Source organism: Sus scrofa, chromosome 14 (assembly GCF_054392235.1).
Source record: "Sus scrofa isolate SSC_HxYL_T2T_F1_AM1 chromosome 14, Sscrofa_HxYL_maternal_Yorkshire_Landrace_v2.0, whole genome shotgun sequence".
Taxonomy (NCBI): Eukaryota; Metazoa; Chordata; class Mammalia; order Artiodactyla; family Suidae; genus Sus; species Sus scrofa.
This window is the reverse complement of record NC_139396.1, coordinates 57,325,609-57,347,141: the sequence shown is the minus strand read 5'-3', so window position 1 is coordinate 57,347,141 and position 21,533 is coordinate 57,325,609. Positions and strand designations below refer to the sequence as shown.

At 35.5% G+C, this 21,533-nt stretch overlaps 1 protein-coding gene across 10 annotated transcripts in view; it reads right to left on the bottom strand.

The window, feature by feature from the left end:
* MED13L (mediator complex subunit 13L) overlaps positions 1 to 21,533 on the bottom strand; it is a 324,733-nt gene that overhangs the window by 267,920 nt on the left and 35,280 nt on the right. For all 10 annotated transcript variants that reach the window (XM_021073120.2, XM_021073121.2, XM_084994191.1 and 7 more), the window contains exon 2: positions 18,923 to 19,160. In XM_021073120.2, coding sequence (XP_020928779.1) covers positions 18,923 to 19,160 — 238 coding nt within the window. The remainder of the gene's footprint in view (positions 1 to 18,922; positions 19,161 to 21,533) is intronic.

Here is a 21,533-nt window from a genome sequence, read left to right as displayed (position 1 = left end):
ACACATTTTTGCTAAAAAAAATCTTGCAAACTGTTAAGGATAAAAGGCAGATTTCTATTTTTACCAGTATTCTAGTATTATAATAAATTATTTATAAAATAAACTCAAAAAATAGATCAGCATTACAAACACAAAAATGGTGAATTTCTTTCAGAAGAAAATTAAGATCTCTGTACCCAAGTCATTCATTTTATGAATCTTCAAGTGATCTTTCAGACTTTACAAACAAATATATAAACATGGAGATTAATTCATTTTTTTAAGTTCATAATGTGACCCCAATTAAAATTCCTGAATAGCCACAAACCGCTGTCAAAACCATCCCTCTATTGTACATCAATTGTAATTTAGATTTTTATAATTTCAAATTCACATCATTTCCAAGGCAAAACAATTTTGACAGTAAAATGTTAACACCAAAATTGAAACACAGTTCTTCTTAAGAAGTATTCAACATTTTAATGCCTAAAGACTGAATTCCAGCAAGTTCTTCTCAAATTAAGTTCAGCTGACAAACATCTTTTTACATGAGAAAGCAAAAATATCTGTAAAGCCACCTATATAGACTAAAACCATGAAGCATGGATTACCTTAGCTCTGTTAGAACTACTATAAAATGATGAATGTCTTCATAAAATAGGTATTCAATAATCAAAATCTCTTTAAATCTCCATAAGATAATAACCTGAGTTATTGCTCCATTGAATATTTTTCCCAAATTCTTTTATTTTTTTCTACTTAGATTTTCAAGAGAAAATGATGCAGTCATTATTTATATAGCTGACTTTCATATTTCCCACTGCTTTCAGTAGGCCATCTTAATACATACACTGAGTTTTAAAGGAAGCTATAACAAATCAAAGGCTTTTTGCTTTAATATGGCAGAGGTTAAATTTTATAGTCCATATACTTGAGAATTAATCAAGCAAATAAGATGCCTGGTGAACTTTTGGGCACAATATTTAACCCTAGGAAAACTAAAAAGCTGGAAAAGCTATGTGGTTCTGCTATTTAAATAAAGCACTATCAACCAGTATACTGCTGAACTAAAAAGTCAGTGATTAGCTTGCAGTTACTACAGAGTTCAACTAGTTAAATCAATAGTTCAAAATGATAAAGACTGCTACTTATTCATTTCATAACTACTAAATCTATTCTATATAATAAATAAAATGAATTTAATAAAAAAGGTACAAAAATGAATCAGCAGAATCTTAAATTTGTCCCTATAAATCATTCAAGTTAAGATTTTTTAAAAAAAGAATAAATCCTAAATTATTTTCCAATGCAAGATTGATCATCAAGCACCCAGCATGATGCCTAGCACATAACAAGGGAACTATAAATATTTGATTATTGTCTGGTTCCTGGTTTCAACATAAAATTATTTCACACCATCATTTATTCTTTATTACTACCATAAAATTAGGAACAGTAAGCATAAATAAAAACTATTCTGCAAATAAAAAAACCAAAGGTGGAAAGAAACATGCGACACGAGTTTGTAGTAATCCTTGTTAATCAAATATTCTTGCTCTCTATATGCAATGGTCAACAAAACTCCAAAACACTCTTGTCAATTGATAATTAACATGCACCACATACTTACTGTAATTTTCAAGGATTAGATCATATTTAAAACAATATGGGACATAAGTTCTTAATTCTAAAATCCCTTCAGCACAGGCATAGATATTACCAATGATTGTTGCACTGCCAATGCCAGAAAACAGTCAGTTATAAGAGGCAACGTTTTAAAAAATCAAATGGCTACATGTAATTGTAACTAAGGTAATACTGTCAGTGCCAGGTGAAAGAGAATTCAAATTTTAAGTAGAAATTATGACCAAAACTATGAATTATAAAATAAGTTCATAATATGTTGACAGCAGAGTTTACTAAAAGAAAAATATAACTATGAAAATCATTTATGCAGCATTTTAAAATCTATGAACTTTTCATATTCACTGTATCATAAAGTAAAGCTCTAATTCCCATATTATAGGCAAGAATAAAAGATGAAAAAAATTTAAATGACTTGTCTCTGACACATCACAGGTAGACATGGTATGAATACTCATTTTTTGTTTACTTACTTAGGTCTCTACTGCTCCAAAGGTAAAAGAAAAACAAAAGAATGATAAAATTCTTCCTGGTCTCTGTTCTATTTTGGATATGTGAGGGTGAATAGGAGGGGGTAATCCACAATCCATGACCTACACTTCTGTTGAATGCCAGCTGAGCTAAGGTCACAAATGGAAAAAGAGAATCACAGATGGTTCCTAGCCAAGAAGGGGTGTTTTTGCTGATGGTGGAAGGACACTTCAAGCATTCTCTGCAAGACAGGACTGCATTCCATGTGGTGCCAAATGGAAATTTCAACTAATACAAGAAATTCAAGTAATCACGGGTACATATGCAAGTATGATTACAAGCATCTTTGGAGGGGACAGGTTAACTTTGTTAACAGTCTTTGAAAAATGCCATTTTACAATTTTAAAACCCACAAAGCACTAACTTGCTATCTTAAACATTTAGAAAGTAGATGGAAGAGTTCCCCTGTTGGTGCAGCAGGTTAAGTATCCAGCATTGTCACTGCAGCAGCTCAGGTGTCGGGTGTTCAAACCCTAGCCCAGGACCTTCTGCACACCCCAGGCATAGCAAAACAAAACAAAAACAACAAAAAAAAAAACACCTAAATAAATAAAAATACAAGTAGATGGAATCAAAAGGTTATCTTTATAACAAAAGACCAAAAAAATGTATACTGACACTAAAAAAGTCTATGAAGGATTTCATTGAAAATGTTTGGCTAAGCCATATACTAACTCATTTTATTATGTAATCCACAGACATGATTTTAAAAGAGGTTAAGGATTTTGGGATGAAAAAAGCTCAATGAAAGTTTTCAGTCAATTTGATTCTATGAAACATGTAGTTACCAGTGAAACCCTTAGCCAAACAATCTTAACTAATCATTTCTAAGTAGCAAACATGAGCTCTAGGGTTGGACTGGAAACTTACAAGACAGCAGAGGTCATTCAATACATGACGTATTTATAAGTTAACAAAGGTGTCTGACACATAAATATCACTAAGCACTTTAATTCAAAAAAATGGTACTCTCCATAGCCCATTGCACATGACAATTAGAACACAAGTTTTCCAATGGTCCAAACTACTTCCTATCTACAACACTAATAAAAATAATTTATAGAAAATAATTCAATTAAGTTCAATAAAACTTTTTAAATTAAACTAAAAAGGAACTACACCCTCCTAAAGTAAAGAAATCGTATCTCGCTCTCTTTTTTATATTTAGTTAAAAACAAATCAGTGCATCAAGAAAATCTTTCTAATGTGGTCATATACTTTCATTAACGCAGTCTTCAATAATAGCATGTTAGGGAGTTCCCCGTCATGGCTCAGTGGTTAACAAATCCGACCAGGAACCATGAGGTTGTGGGCTTAGTCCCTGGCCTTGCTCAGTGGGTTAAGGATCCGGTGGCGTTACCATGAGCTATGGTGCAGGTCACAGACGTGGCTGGGATCTGGCGCTGCTGGGGCTCTGGCATAGGCTGGTGGCTACAGCTCTGATTAGACCCTTGGCCTGGAAACCTCCATATGCTGCAGGAGCGGCCCTGGGGAAAAAAAAAAAAAAAAAAAAAAACAGCATGTTTTCGTATGCTTCTAGTATTTCCTATGTGACTACTAGAAGGACTTCATAGTATGCACTGGTGCTAAACTGAAAATCTTTTTTTAAGGTCTGCACTGGCAGCATGTGGAGGTTCCCAAGCCACATGTCAAATCGGAGCCATAGCCACCGGCCACAAGCACAGACACAGCAATGCTAGATCTGAGTCGCATCTGCGACCTACACCACAGCTCACGGATCCTTAACCCACTGAGTCAGAGATTGAACCCGCCTCCTCATGGATGCTAGTGGGATTGTTACCCTGACCCATGACTGGAACTCCCTAAACTGATAATCTTTATACAAATTTCTCTTGTACTCATTCATTTACTAATTAATTTATCCAACAAATAATGTGCCAAGTATTAGGCTGGTCCTGCAATCACAATGATGGGCAAGGTCAAATGCAGGTCTTGTCTCACCATGCAGTTATAGCCTACAGGGAGTTTCCATCTAATCCCTTCTAAAAACTTTCAAAATCCCCAAGTACCTATAAAGTCCAAATTCCTAAACCCAGTGTTTAAGCTCCATCACCATGAGGCACAAATACCAGTCTCAATCAACTTCTCATCTTAACTTCTCCCTAACGATATTCCAAACTTTCCTACTCTATAGCTTTACACATGCAATTTCCTATCTGAAATGTTCTTGCCCTAACATAATCATATATTCAAATACTCAAAGCTCTGCCTCCTTCCAAATAATTCCAATAATATTGTATGTCCCCTTAGGACATTGTTATAATGCTCTAGGTACACATATGCTATCTCCTCTATTAGACTGTCGGCTTCTGAAAATCAGAATATGTTTCTGATTCACTTCTGTATTCTGTATAGCACCTGAGACAAGGTAGGCTCAACAAGTATCTGTTAAATAAATACATGGTAGCAATTCTAAATGTAAAAGATCATTAAAGAGTGAGAACATTTTATAAAGCTCAAAGAATGTTTTTAAAACATCCTTTTATACATTATTTTACTGCTGTTACAAAATATTATAAATTTAAATGTGTGAGCAGCTGAGCTGAATTGGTACTGACTCCAGGACATCCCATGAAAGTGTTTTTGCCCCTAGTATATTCTACCTCACTGTCCCAACCATATATGTTGTGAATCAAACTGATATCCGTACATACTGGGTCTAATCCCTGATAATGATATATTTAAGTCATTTAACCTTCCTTTTTTGTAAAATGGTTTGTGCTTATTGAGAACGGGTTAAGGGAGAGAGAGGTCTTTTTAAATCTGTTTGCGGGCTCCAGCTGAGTTCTGGCTAATGAAACGTTTACTACAGGAGTGGGCATGACAGCCCCAGCCCCAGATTTGCTACTGGAATCGAGGGCCCTTCCTCGTTACACTCTTCATGTCAATAAATGGCATGATAGATTTTTCAATATTAGAGTCACTGTCAACAAATGTTACTTCCACCCTAAAAATAATTGTATGTAATTTGCCCAAAGATGCCAAGGCACGCCTCCTTTTCGTTATCACCATCTACTAGGCTACTTTAAAAATAAGTTTAAAATGTATTGCCTGAAACTGAACTGACAGTTTCTAAATTTTTCTCTTTTAGACTAAATATATTTCAATGTGAATAACATGCCCTCTTAAAAATAATAAACATCAAAACTGCTTATATTTAAACAAGCCCAAGATGATCAGTAGAAAAATAAAAAAATAATCTTAATGAAAAGACCTCATCTTGATGAAGCTCACACTTCCTTTCTTCAGGCAGTCATTTCACAAATATTTACTAATTTCCTACTGCTGGCAGAGAATAAGGCTTCAAGAAGATTAGCAAGAAGTGTTACCTCCCCTCAAGGCTCGTAAAGCCATAAATAAAAGTACATTTTAAAATGGAATATATTTTGCACATGACACTATATTAAATAGGAGGAAGAAGTTGCTAAAAACAGATCTGTGAATGCGCTACTCTTCACTTTACCACTGTATATACACAATCCTTTTCAACATAAAGACACTTCACCCTTAGAATCTATTTTCTAATCTTATTCTTAAATTTTTTTAAGTCAAACCAGTTTTGCTGCATGATTAACTGCAAACTGCAAGGTATTATTCTACTACAACATCCTGACAACCAGCTCATATTCAGTTACACTATCACAGCACCAAAAAAAAAAAAAAAAAAAAAAAAACCTAATTGTATGATCATGTGGATATTGCAGAAGCCCTTTAACTCAATCCTAGATGGGCCTCAAGAGGATAATGCTTATTCTGTTGAATTCACTGCCAAATCATAATATGAAAGAGCTAGGACCAAAACAAGACCCAATTATACAAAGAGTACATTTTACCAATGTTGGGTTTTTAAGAAATAGGTATGTGGCCCAGTACTTGTGGAAAATTGTTCAAAAATATTTACATAGACAGAGCTGTAAAGACAGTTATCAAACACTCACTAGCCACAACGATGAGAAACCCTCATCAGGTAGCATCAGGACAGCTTAGGCATGAAATATTTAAAGCAAGAGAATCCAATTTCATAACTCTCTAGTGCTTAAAGCACATCTAAACTTTTGGGTTCTTTGAGGGGGGAAGAAGGAGTAGATTTATGTATTATTTCTGCTATTAAAATATTTTTATACAGAAGAAAACATTTTGGCTTCTAGTAATGCTCATGACTCTCTGTGTATGTGTATGAAGTTCTAATTACCATTTGTTCAAGCATCAAAAAATAAAACGGAAACCATCAGCAAATACAATTATTCACAAAAGTTAAGATATCTATAAACTGGTTTAGTCTAGTCTAATATAAACAAGTCCAGAAACCATTTAAGTTAACTAAATGGTAGCCTCTACAACTAACTCCTGCTTCACACAATAGTTATCCTATTCTTTTAGTACATATTTCTGATTTATCAAGAACTGGACCTATTATAATAGATCTACATAAGGAAAAAATGATAACAGATATGTAATTCTAGCTTTTTAGTTATCTCAGTAAAATTATAAAAGCAAATGCTAATCTCATATCAAGTCTAAATATTCAATGTGTCATTTGTCAAGTTTTTATAACTCCCAAACTATTTTTATTTACTTTATTTTTCCTCCATTATCAATTTGGTGTGTGCTCAGTTCAGATCTAAACTAAATGAGCTGACATTACTGGAATAAACATTTACCAAATGTCATACAAAACATTTAAAATCAAAAAAGATAAGCCCACTGCCCCAGAATTACACAAACCAGTATTCTTTTTATAAGTTTAGGAAACAGATCTGATTAGATATAGACTCTAATCGTTAAATGGGTTTTATTTTAAATGGCATGGTATAACTGATTTGCTCTTTTGTTTTTTTTTTTTCAGCTGCACCCATGGATTATGGAAGTTTCCAGGCCATAAACCAATCTGAGCCAGAGCTGCACCATAACTGGATCAATGAGAGATCCTTAACTCACTGTGCCAGGCCACCAAGGATCAAACCGGTGCCTCCATAGAGATAAGACAGATCATTAATCCATTGTGCCAAAGTAGGAACTTCAATTTAGTCATTTTATATGGCACAATCACGTAGTTTCATGTTATGTATATGGGTTTGAGTTTCATTGCAACTAGTGACATGACTAAGTCACTAGTCTTAGTGACTTTTTATAAGCTTCAGTTTCCCTTTGAGTATGCTAATTTAAACTTATAAATGGGAGAGAATACTCACTGAGCTCTCTCACCGATGAACCACTGAGACAGATTCCCACTTTCTTCTTTCCTTTAAAAAACCCCAGTTTTAATTTAGAGACATTTAATGTCCTATGTAAAATACAACCAACAGACTGATCTGATGCTATGTGAATATGCCAGCAAAGAATTTGCTTGTAAATTTTGTACCGAAGGTGTTTTTGTTCTCTGTATGTGTAATTTGGGATCTCTGCATCATTCCATTTTAGTGTTTAAGCACATCTTTTTTATTGAATTAACTGGGCCTTTAAATTCAACTAATACATCATTAAATTTTTCTCCAATTTACCACATTTAGATTTTTTTTTTTTTTTTTTTTTTGGTATTTTGCCTTTTTCTAGGGCCACTCCTGCGGCATATGGAGGTTCCTAGACTAGGGGTCTGATCAGAGCTAGAGCCGCCAGCCTACACCACAGCCACAGCAATGCCAGATCCGAGCCACGTCTGTGACCTACACCACAGCTTATGGCAACGTCAGATCCTTAACCCACTGAGCGAGGCCAGGGATCGAACCCGCAACCTCATGGTTCCTAGTCGGATTCGTTAACCACTGAGCCACAAAGGGAACTCCTATATTTAGATTTTTAGATCAAACTACCTGAACAAGAGATAAAACAAAGAAATTGCTTTACTGGGTAAAGAAATCTTAATATTACTTGAATGTATAGGAACCTCTTTCAAATCTTAAAGTTTTCTTTTTTATTATTCATTAAAGGATAGTTGATTTACAATGCGGTGTCTTAAAGTTTCTATTGAGGAACAATATTTTGAAATGTATTCATCACTAAAAATAATACACATCAAGCAAAAAAAGGGAAGGAAGGAGGGAGGGAGGAAGGGAGGAAGGAAAAAGAAAAAAAAAAGCTGGAGTACACCAATAATTGTTTGCCTATTTTTAGGTTAATATTCAACTCTGCTTGTGGTTGTGATTTTAATACCTCATTACCAGGAAGTTTTACTCAGGTTTACTTTATACAGTACGTGAGTTTATATATAATGCCTATACTCACCAAAACACAAATCTCCACCTGCCCCCATCAAATGATTAATTTTTCCCTAAAGCAATAATTTTTAAATTATAATTTTCACCAATTGTTTAATTTTCATACCATTAGAACATAAGCCCTTTACATGCTATTTCATCACAATCTCAGTATAAATGTCTCATTTTTTATAGAAAAAAAACTAATTACATGGTTCAGTAAGTTGCCTGTGGTAACATCAATTTTATTTATATTCAAAAGCTAGACTTTAGATTATTCTCTAAATTTCAAGCACATTTAACTTAATAATTCTATCTAATCCATTAGATCTTTTCCCATTTTCATATGAAAGGATTCTGCAGTCATTATGATCTTAATCATAATTTTACAATATAAATTTACTGCTTACCAAAGCTGTAATAAGCATTTTACTCTTTTAATAAATTTGTAATTTTCTATTAAAGCTAGTATTTCAGTAATTATACACTAAAATCATTTGGATAATCATCATGCAATGAAAACTATTACTATTCTATAGTTTCTGCAAATTAATTCTTTCAAAACTAAACACAGTGAAAACAAGAAACATTTACTTTATAACTACTTAGAACTAACTATCATTTACCAGTGAGCCTGTCTTTTCCCTAAGTGTTTTCTGTTTCTCTCGAAACACAAATGCATTTTTCCATTATTATCCACAAAGTAACAGCAAATTGAAAATTAAAATAAATTTACTTTTCAGGTACACAGTGTTAAAATCTCAAGAATTATTACTGCCATGTAATAAAATCTCCATATAAATGCTGATACAAACATACTACAACTCTAGAAAGCTGCAGTGATTAATTCATCTGTTTTCAAAATCCATCAGATTTGTATACTAGAAGAAATAAATGCAAACAATGTTAAAAATCTTGCAATTTAGTCAGAGATTAATTTGATGAATAGTAAATTTACTGTTTTTATACCTTTATAAAACAGTAAAAAGTCAGGGATAAGATTTTCTTTTTAGAAAAAATTTTCAAACTGAATGACATTTTAACTAAAGATAATTTCATTTCATTCGTGTTAATTTTATTGGTAAACGAGCCACTACTCTCACAGAATGCAATTCTTTTTCATTTCAATTGGGAATAAACTCATTTACAGAGTTGATTAAAATTCATTTCATTTAGTCAGATATAACCAGAAATCACCAAAAGTCAACTGAAAATTCAAAGACTACAAAATATACAAACATAGTAATACTTTCCTACATACCTTACTGTCTATGATTTTAGAAAATTCAGTGTCAACACTTCTCTTTTTTTTTTTTTTCTGGTCTTTTCTAGGGCTGCTCCTGCGGCATATGGAGGTTCCCAGGCTAGGGGTCGAATCGGAGCTGTAGCTGCAGCCTACACCACAACCACAGCAATGCCAGATCTGAGCCGTGTTTGCAACCCACACCACAGATCACGGCAAAGCCAGAACCTTAACGCACTGAATAAGGCCAGGGATCGAACCCGCAACCTCATGGTTCCTAGTTGGATTTGTTAACCACTGAGCCACGACGGGAACTCCAACACTTCTCTTTTTAGCATGCTACACAATAAGTGGCTATTTATTTTCAGTTTGGCTCTACAATCATACTTTGCCTTGGCCAGATCTTAAAAGTTTTTCTTCCTTTCTCCTCTCCCCTGCCCACCCCCCATCCTTCCTATGACTTAGAAGCAGTCTTGATTTTTTTTAACTGCTTTTGTAAAATCAGATGATTCAAGAAGTTTTCTGTTGTTTTTAAATAGGCTAAAAGTTAGGCTTTTTTCTCAAACCAGAGTGAAAATTTGTCAGGGAAAAGAATAATTACACAGTCTCAAAGTTGTGCCCCAAATTTACTTAACAGTTCAAAAAGTTAAAGGGTATCTATCTCTACACTGAAGAAATGTGACAGACACTACCATAACCAAGCCATCAAACTTAGCAGGATTAATACTGGGACTAACTGACAGGTGTCTCTGATGTGATGCCACAAGAGGTACACATCAACCCCACCTGATATTCTTGCCCAAAATGTTTCATTAAGAACCCATTAGACAAATTTAGAATATGGAACATTTGACAGGACAAATGAACTGCTCCCTTCAAATAACATCAGTGTCACTGAAGGACACCACCTGCCCACACCCCGCCCAAAAAAAAAAAAAAAGAGCAAAGACAATTTGGGGAATATTCTAAATTAGGGGGACTAAGAGACAAAACATCTAAATACAACATGAGATCAAGTGGATCCTAGATTGGTGAAAGAGGACTATAAAAGGCATTACTGGGAAAAGATGAAAAAAATCTGGATGTGGACTGAAAATTAAGTAATTTATCAATGTTAAATTTCTTGAGTATGATAATGGTTACGTTTAAAAAATAATAATTCTACATTCTCACAGTAGTTACAAGCTATTTAGGGGTAAAAATTCATAAACTCTGTAAATTACCTCCAAGTGGCCAGAAAAAAAAAAGGTGTATATATGTGTGTGTGTCGATATTTTTCAAAATAAGTTGAGGAGAGGGAGTTAGGTCCTTCCTTGGACATATCTAAACAAAGTTTTATCAGTATCATCATTTGAGATCATAGATAATCTATATATGAAGATTGAAATAATAGCAAACGGGCTCTCCACTCTTTCAGCTTTCCTTCATCCTTACAAAATGCCCACTTCTTCCAGAGGCTTGTAATCAGTTCAGTGGTATAAACAATAATATTAGAGTGTCTCAAAATATCTTACACTGAAATTCCTATCGTGGCACAGCGGAAACAAATCTAACTAGGGACCAAGGGGTTGCGGGTTCGATCCCTGGCCTCGCTCAGTGGGTTAGCAATCTGGCATTGCCATGAGGACGTTGCTATGAGCTGTGGTATGGGTTGCAGACACGGCTCAGATCTGGTGTTGCTGTGGCTCTGGCATAGGCCAGCGGCTACAGCTCTGATTTGACCCCTGGCCTGGGAACCTCTGTATGCCATGGGTGCAGCCCTAGAAAAGGCAAAAAAAAAAAAAAAAAAAAATCTTACACTGGTAAATGTCAGAAAGCCAGACCCATTTTTCCTAATGTCTAATGCTGTTTTTGCAATGGCCCACAACTCTTGGCATAGGTGATAGCACAATGAAAAATGGGAAAAAAGGCAATATTTACAATACAACAATAAAGGGTAACAATTGCCAATTTCCAGTCTGCCTCTACACTAACACTAAAGTCAGTTCCTAAGATTTCTAATACTGATATTAGGATAATCATTTTTTTTTAGAGGTCAAGAGATGTATTCCCATTATAATTCACATATTTATAATAATCAAAAGGAAAGGGGACAGCACATACACATTAAATCTTTAATTTACAGGCAATGTACATCTGGAGCTATATTTATTGATAGAACATATACCAAAAATGGGTATTTATACTTTTCTGGGAATTAAAAACAGAAATAATAATGCCTTAATTTAACTAGGTTTCAATCTCCTCATATTATTGAGTCATTTGAATTTTAAGGGTATTTATAAGTCAATGTGAGAGTACAAACTATGCTGTTAGAATCACAGACATGTTTCTTTCATTCATCCAACAAACATTAAGTAAATATACTACTAAGCATATATGACATTTCTTCTAGACCAGGAACTTTTTTTTCCGTGTTTTTTTGTTTGTTTGTTTGTTTGTTTTTTTGGTCTTTTTAGGGCCGAGTCTGTGGCATTTGGAGGTTCCCAAGCTAGGGGTCAAACTGGAGCTGTAACCACTAGCCTACACCACAGCCACAGCAATGCCAGATCTGAGCCATGTCTGCAACCTGCACCACAGCTCACGGCAACAATGGATCCTGAACCCACTGATCGAGGCCAGGAATCAAACCTGCGTCCTCATGGATACTAGTCAGAGATGTGTTTCTGCTGAGCCACAATGGGAACTCCCTGGACCAAAGACCCTCTGCTTTGGGTCGAGCCACCTCTGTCACTAGAAGTTTGTGCTTGCTCGTTGTACCATTTTAGGGTTTCAAGATTGCATGTCTTTCCCATTACTGACTAATAGGCAATGAAATGGCCAAAAGATTGTGCTTATAAAATGATTTTGTTTGGTAGATTAGAAGTCAATTTAGCATACTATATTAATCTCTAAAAATTCAAGATAAAATATGGAAAAGAATTTGGGAGTTCCTGTCATGGCTCAGGGTCAACAAACCCAACTAGGTACCATGAGGTTGCAGGTTCGATTCCTGGCCTTGCTCAGTGAATTAAGGATCCAGAGTTGCTGTGAGCTGTGGTGTAGGTCGCAGACACAGCTCGGATCCAGCATTGCTGTGGCCATGATGTAGGCCTGCGGCTACAGCTCCAATTAGACCCCTAGCCTGGGAACCTCCATATGCCATAGGTGTGGCCCTAAAAGAAAAAAGAAAAAAAATGAAAAAGAATTTGGTCAAGCAAAAAGAACAAAGATAAAATAAAATAAAACTGACAAAGACTATAAATATAATGCTCAGTACATAATCCCTGGTATTTTTTAATTTAAATAAATCTGTATTCTAAACTAAACAGAATGTTTAAGTTCATAGCTCAATTTAGAATAATTTATTACAAATTATTATGATCTTCCTGTACATATTCATTTTGTGTATAATCTTTCTAATTACCTTCTTTCCTGAACAGAAACCCACAATTATTCCTCAAAATCTATGAGATTAAGCCCAAATTCCTCACCCTTGCTTCCTTCCGTGTATTCCACACTATGGGCTACCTTTCCTCAACTACCTCATACCCTACGCCCTGGGCAAACCTGCCCTTCCCAGAATTCATTCACTGCTTGCAGGTCCTTTTAGAGGCTACTTCCTGTGACCAGGACAAGTTCCTTCCCAACCTAGGTAACACATTTATCCTGTAAGACTCAACTCAAGCCTTGCCAACATTGGGCTTCATCACTATCTCCTTATTTTTTGTTCCCTGAGGTCGAATCTGATGCTGCTGAAAAATCCCTAACTTAATCATTTACAGCTTATGCCATTATATCATATTTATGGACTCATTTAGCTACCTCCCCAGTAAGACTATGAGCTCCTTAAGGATGAGGACTCATTTTACATATCCAGGACTGATCACAGCTTCTGCCTAACAAAGGCTGAATAAATGGACCAGAAAACAAGAAAGTTTCTCACTTGGGCTCACAGTGTTAAGTTTATAGAAAAAACACTTACTTATGTGTTAGTCCTGGAATTGAATGTCTGCTCATTTGGAAAGTAGTCAATCTACTATATTTCTCTTATATACTTATTCTCTTTATTATATATGTGTTTGTCTTATACCCTTTTTAATACTAAAATTTATCAAGGGTAGAGATTTCATCAAGCCCCTTAATTGGACCCACTGATAAACGTACTTACGGATGAAAATAGGAAGGACATATACACACACTCAGTGTTTGGCAAGTGCCCTTCAATGCCACTATGCAAAGAAGGCAGTAAAGTTATATTCCTTATAGGAATTCAACAGAATCAAATCTGAAAGTTCTGAACTCTTTATAACACAATTTAAGGTTTGTTATGAAAGTCTACCATCTAAATCTAGACAAATTTCCTATGAGCAGGGGTATCTTTGCTGCTCTCTAACGTTTTGTTATTTTGTTTGTTTTATGGGTTTTGGGGGCTTTTTTTGGGTGTCTTTTTTTAGGGCCACACCTGTGGTATATGGAAGTTCCCAGGCTAGGGGTAGAATTGGAGCTTAGCTACCTGGCCTACACCACAACCACAGCAACTCAGGATCCAAGCCTCATCTGTGACCATAGCTCAAGGCAATGCTGAATCCTTAACCCACTGAGCGAAGCCAGGAATCGAACCCACATCCTCATGGATACTAGCCAGGTTTGTTACCACTGAGCCACGACAGGAATTCCCCATCTCTAACAGTTTACTATTCCCAATTATTCCTCCCCAATGTTAACACTCAAACTCAAAAATGATTACCTCAACCTAAAAGTACACTTCAAAAATTAGCAGATACTGAAATGCTATACAGAACAGACCAACTGTCAAAATGTTTTAATTCTGATGTCTGAGTTAACTGTTATTGCAGTAGTAGCAACAGCAACAATAGTTACAATCATAGATTTTAACAGTTCTCTGTGCTGTTCTAAGTACTTTAACTTCTTTTATCCTTATAGCCCAATTTAGAGTGAGGAACCTGAGGCATGGATAAATTAAATAATTTGACCAAGGATATACAGCTAGCAAGTTACCAAGCAGAGATTAAAACCCAAGCCTCTGGAGTTCCCGTTGTGGCCCAGTGATAACGAACCTGACAATATCCATGAGGACACGGGTTTGATCCCTGACCCTGTTCAGTGGGTTAAGGGTCCTACATTGCTGTGAGCTGTGGTGTAGGTTGTACACACAGCTCGGATCCTGCGTTGCTGTGGCTGTGACACAGGCCAATGGCTCAAGCTCCAATTCGACCCCCAGCCTGGGATCTTCCGTATACCGTGGGTATGGCCCTAAAAAAACCAAAAAGGAAAAGAAAAAAACCCAAGCCTCTGAACCACTATGCCATACAATATAAACAGCAATTCCCCACGCAAGATTTGACAGTAACAGGTTATACATGTGTCTTAGTCTTCTTGCAGACTATTTCATAGATATTTTAAGCACTTAAACAAAAAAAATCAATATAAAACTGTGTGCGTATCCTACAGGATTATCCACTTTCCGCAGGGATTACTTTATACATTTAAATCAAAGATGGTGCTTTGTGAGGTTTCTTGGCAGTATGCTATTTGGGCTACACCATTAAAACAAAAGGAAATACCTAATAACACAACTAAAAAGCATTTTAAAGAACAGTAGGAGTTCCTTTTATGGCTTAGTGGTAACAAACCCACCTACAATCCATGAGGATGGGGGTTCAATTCCTGGCTTTGCTTGGTGGGTTAAGGATCCGGCTTTGCCATGAGCTGTGGTGTAGGTCTCAGATGCAGCTCAGATCTTACATTGCTGTGGCTGTGGTGTAGGCCAGCAGCTGTAGCTCCAATTCGACCCTTAAGCTGGGAACTTCCATATGCCTCATGTACAGCACTAAAAAAAGCCAAAAAAAAAAAAGAACGGTACATGTATCCCTATAAAAAGAGAATGCCATAAATAATGGTAGTGATTATGTTTAAAATTAAAGGTTTCTGCTAAAATTTTTAGCCAAAATGAAATGACTCATATACTGGAGAATGAAAGAGATTGTGAAATACCCTCAATTTGTGTGACAATCAATTAAAACATTCCCTTAGTATTCTTTATGATTGCTTTACCAGTCATATTTTCCCTCACTTGAAACAAAATTATCTTTACACCATTAGTTTTTCTTTTTTTTTGCTATTTCTTGGGCCGCTTCCGCGGCATATGGAGGTTCCCAGGCTAGGGGTCCAGTCGGAGCTGTAGCCACTGGCCTACGCCAGAGCCACAGCAACGCAGGATCCAAGCCAGTCTGCAACCTACACCACAGCTCACGGCAACGCCGGATTGTTAACCCACTGAGCAAGCGCAGGGACCGAACCCGCAACCTCATGGTTCCTAGCCGGATTCGTTAACCACTGCGCCACGATGGGAACTCCACCATTAGTTTTTCTAATGGTTTCAAATATTTCTATTAGATTGAAACATAAAACTACCCTTTCAACCACTTTTACCTTCATAAACAGACACTTCATTTGCTTCAATCTAACAACTTTCACAAAATCAACATCTTAAAAAGGGTAGATGTACTTAATGAAGCTATGATTGTTCCTTCACTGTAATACTTCCCTGGTAGCACACAAAAGAATATCGTTTTCAAACTCAACAGAAAAGTAAAAAGTAATCATTCTTGTGTGAAAAAACATTCACAAGAAACTGTTAAATGAAAAGGACTAAGTTACAAAACAGTATAATACCATTTTCATTTTTACACAGAAACACCAAATATTAAAACTCTGCTTTAGACTTTAGGATTTCTGTTTCTTCGTTCTCTTCCTCTGGCAGTTCTGTTTTCCTAATTTCCTAATTAAAATGTAGTTATCTTTTTAATTTATACAAACAATTTAAAAGAAGTTCATCTTTGCTTAATTCTTTACTACAAAAACACTTAATACACTAATAAATCTACATATGCATCTAAAGCAACCATAAAATATTTAAACAGCCTACATCTTTTTGTTAACTAGCTAACAAAATCCATGAGAAAAAAAAATGATATAATAAGTTAATTCTGAGAACAATGATCACATGCTTTGTTAGTCTCAATAAATAGTTTTATACATCAACTAAATAAATCTAAATAACAGTTGGGTTTGGTTTCATCATCATTATCAAATAATGATTTGTGTTGCTAACAAATAAAGACCAGACCAAAAACTTAAAACCTAAGCCTTGATCAACAGGTAGTAGAGGAGTTCCTGTCATGGCTCAGTGATTAACAAACCTGACTACCATCCATGAGGACTTGGGTTTGATCCCTGGCCTTGCTCAGTGGGTTAAGGATCCCGAGTTGCTGTGGCTGTGGTGTAGGCCAGTGGCTACAGCTCCAATCAGACCCCTAGCTTGGGAACTTCCATATCCCACGAGTGTGGCCCTAAAAGAAAATGACCAAAAATAAATAAATAAATAAAGACAAAAACAAAATAAAACAGGAGTTCCCGTCGTGGCTCAGTGGTTAACCAATCTGACTAGGAACCATGAGGTTGAAGGTTTGATCCCTGGCCTTGCTCAGTGGGTTAACGATCCGGCGTTGCCGTGAGCTGTTGTGTAGGTTGCAGACTGGCTTGGATCCTGCGTTGCTGTGGCTCTGGTGTAGACCGGTGGCTACAGCTCTGATTAAACCCCTAGCCTGGGAACTTCCATATGCCGTGGGAGCGTCCCTAAAAAAGGCAAAAAGACAAAAAAATAAAATAAAATAAATAAAATAAAATAAAATAAACAGGTAGTAGAGAAATCAAAGGAGATTGAATCAGAAACAATCATGGAAAATGAAGAAGAAATTAAAACAAACAAAAATGCTATATTCCTCTATTACCTGTGTAAAAAAATTTCTAAAAACAAAAAGATATGTTTTGATATTTAAATGGACAAATATAAATATATAGTATAAAATAAAGTATATTTTAGGAGGTATCTTATTTTAAAAATTCTGATTAAATAGAAACCAGATGCTTAAAACTAATTTTACCTGAGTTTACTGCTAATTACATGAAATAAGCTTTGAGTTGTATATAATTCTGGTAAGTCATAATTTTGCTGACATGTCAGCTAAGCAAACAATCTTAGCTGGAATAGGTTCTTATATTTATAAACCAAACACTCTAAAAACTATGGGAGAAAAGTTTCAGTTAAACAAATGGATCATAAACAGCTCAATTAGTCCACTGTGGTTTACTGCCCTCTGCCTGTTGTGGCAGGAGATATCACAGATTTAAAAAAAAAAAAAAAATGGCCTGCAAAAAAAGCTCGGAAGTTATCAAGCAGAAGTTGGCAGAAAATGCTTTAGGCAAATTTGAACACTTTGGATTAGACCTTCAAATACACTAAAGTTAGTTTTACTCCTTCCTTTAAAAAAAATTAAGCATATGAAGTAATAAAACATTTCAAACACTACTGAAAATTTTCAACAATAAATTAATAAATGAGAGTGATTTAGACATAATGATTGGCTCTAGGAGACAAAGTCAAAAAGAGTTAATGCTCTACGTAACTAAAGATCAGAATTAGTCCTAACTGAGAAAAATTCTTCAGCATACTAGATGGAAACATTCAGGTAAAGAGGTAAAAAGTTTTACTAGAAATTCAAAAAATATCAATAACATTTTCTCTGGTTATAAATCTGTGGTAGTAGCTAATATGTAGCTCAGAATAATTAAACTCCTAAAATAATTCAAAATTTACAGATATCAGATATAATCTGATGTTAAAAAGTAGGCAACAGTGGAGCAAATATTTCCTGGAGTCACCTAATTACATACAAAACAGGAACAAAGCACCAGAAAACTGGCTATGCCAAAATCACTGTAGATGCTTTACATAAATGTTTCTTCAAAATACTATCCAATGTCATTTCATAATTTTCTCCAATAAGGCTTGCATTAAGTTTCTATTATCACTTTACAATGTTCCACCAGAGTTCAGCTGGCAATAAACAGTAACAGCTACAGTCCAAAAAAAAAAAACAATTCTGTTCATTTCACTGACTTTCTAATTACTCACATTTCCCTATCATTTTAAAACAGTGGATCTTAGACTGAATTCCAACCCAAACACCCAAGGGACACTATACTTTCCTTTAATAAAAGTGGTTCACAAGGTTTTGATTCTTAGCATGACTGGGAAAGGACAAGAAAATCTGAAGGGAAAAAAAAAAAAAAAACGGGATGGAAAGAAGACAGGTAAGAACAAGGGTTTCTTTGGACACAGCCATTAAACACTTGGATTTTTCTTTTCAGCAAGTCTTAATAACCTTTTCAGAATTTACCACTGTTCAAAAATATATAATGTGAACCATTTCTAAGAAAAAGAAAGAAAAAAAGAAAAACTTACCCTGTAGTTCATGATGTATTACACCCACTAGGTTGGGTTCGTCTCCCCACCAGAATATCCACAACTCTTTGCAATCTGGTTTGACATCACGACGCCATACACACAGCAAGTTGGCTTGCAGACAGCGGATGAAACTTAACAGGATTGGATCATCTTGGGCCGGGGCTGAAATTATGGGTCCACAGTCCCCATGCCCTCCAAAATTGTACCTACGCCATTTGATTCCTGTGAGTTCAGCCTAGGGGAAAAAAAAAATTACAGAAGTTTTGACTGTTCTTTTTACTTAACACTAAAAACGGGTTTTCATACAGATAAGAAAATTTGCTAAAATAAGTATTTACAATATACCTCACATAGTAAGATTTCTCTCAATGAGGAAGGAACATATGTCAATCCCTGATTTTTCAAGCTGGAAAAAAAAATTCATTTCTTCCTACGTTTCTACATAGCTCTTTATCTTAAATCAAAATACAGCAAACAGATAATCATTTTCTGTTGAACCATTTTTATTCTAACATTTACTATAAAGTCCTATATATAAAGCTACTTCCAATATTATTATTCCTTATCTGATCCATAAATTACATTTAGAAATCAGGTAAGAGTTTAATAAATATGCTTGTAGAATTGAAATAATTTCTTTCAAAGAATTTCCTCAATTCTTTCTGATCCAGAATTTACAGTTTAAATCCTTTTTAATCAAGGCAACAGTATGCAGTACCATAGTGTTTCATAATGAAAACCAAAATAACCTGCTTATAAAACTGATGGAGGAGTTCCCGTTGTGGCTCAGTGGTTAACGAATCCAACTAGGAACCATGAGGATGTGGGTTCGATCCCTGGCCTTGCTCAGTGGGTTAAGGATCCGGCATTGCCGTGAGCTGTGGTGTAGACTGCAGACGTGGCTCAGATCCCACGTTGCTGTGGCTCTGGTGTAGGCTGGCAGCTACAGCTCCGGTTGGACCCCTAGCCTGGGAACCTCCATATGCCGCAGGAGCGGCCCAAGAAATGGCAAAAAGACAAAAACGAAAAACAAAAAAAACTGATGGAAAATTAACAGCAACTTTTTCGTGTTATTTAACATGTATCACTGAGAAAAGCTTTGCTTCCATAATAATTCTCTGATGTAGTTACTAGGTCTTTCGTTTTTGAGACACATTTTAAAACATGGTAACTTTAAACCAGCTGAGAGCAGATTGTGTATTTTTGTTCTGTTACATAGATTTGTATTTTTAAATTTCCTAAATCTTATGTTTAAAAGGAACTAAACTTCAGGGAGTTCCCACGGTGGCTCGGTGGAAACGAATCCAACTAGTATCCATGAGGATATAGGTTTGATCCTTGGCCTTGCCAGGAGCTATGGTGTAGGTCACAGATGTGGCTCCGATCGTGTGTTGCTACGGCTGTGGTGTAGGCCAGCAGCACAGCTCTAATTCAGCCGAGCCTGGGAACTTCCATGTGCCACAGGCAAAGACCTAAAAAGCAAAAAAAATAAAAGGAACTAAACTTTAAAGGTGTTTCAATACAAAAGTTGAATTCTTTGCTTAAGTACCTATAAACTACAACTATGTATTCAAAACTGATAGTAAAACTGATTTGTAATATAATTCTGTACCAAAGAGTGTCTATGTGTCCCTTGCATTTAATACTTTCCCTTCTCACCTTCCCACCACCAAGTCAGCAATTTTTTTCAACAAGTTGTTTTTCAAAAAACAAGTACAAGGTGAAAAATAACCATATCTTCTACTAACATAACTGAAACAAACTTAAAGTGCTAAAATAATATAATGAACACATCTAAGAAAAAATGTTTTCTTCACTCCCTCAAAAAAAAGCTTCACTTCAGAAAAATGATTCCAAAAAGAATAATATTCAAACTGAAACTGTCTGAAATTCACTATATTTTTTTTCCTTTCACACTATGAGATATGGGAATCTGATCTTTAATGAATATTCTTTTTTTTTTTTTTTTTTTTTTTTTTTGTCTTTTTGTTGTTGTTGTTGTTGTTGTTGCTATTTCTTGGGCCGCTCCCTCGGCATATGGAGGTTCCCAGGCTAGGGGTCCAATCGGAGCTGTAGCCACCGGCCTATGCCAGAGCCACAGCAACGCGGGATCCGAGCCGTGTCTGCAACCTACACCACAGCTCACGGCAACGCCGGATCGTTAACCCACTGAGCAAAGGCAGGGATCAAACCTGCAACCTCATGGTTCCTAGTCGGATTCGTTAACCACTGCGCCACGACGGGAACTCCTAATGAATATTCTTAATAAAAGCTGTTATTGGCATTATTTAGGCTTTCCCTTTTGTGCCACTTAGTTTCCTCTGCTACATGGGGTCAATGAAAAAGTTCAAAAATAAATATAAATGAAAAGTAAAGAAATCATACAAGAAAAAATTATTTTTCATAATCATATCAGAAATAATTATTAACATTTTAATAAGAGAAGAAAAGAAATAAAAGGAATCCAACTTGGAAAAAGAAGTAAAACTGTCATTGTTTGCAGATTACATGATACTGTATACACAGAAAATCACAAAGACACAACCAGAAAACTGTTAGAGCTCATCAATAATTCTAGTAAAGTTTCAGGATACAAAGTTAATACATA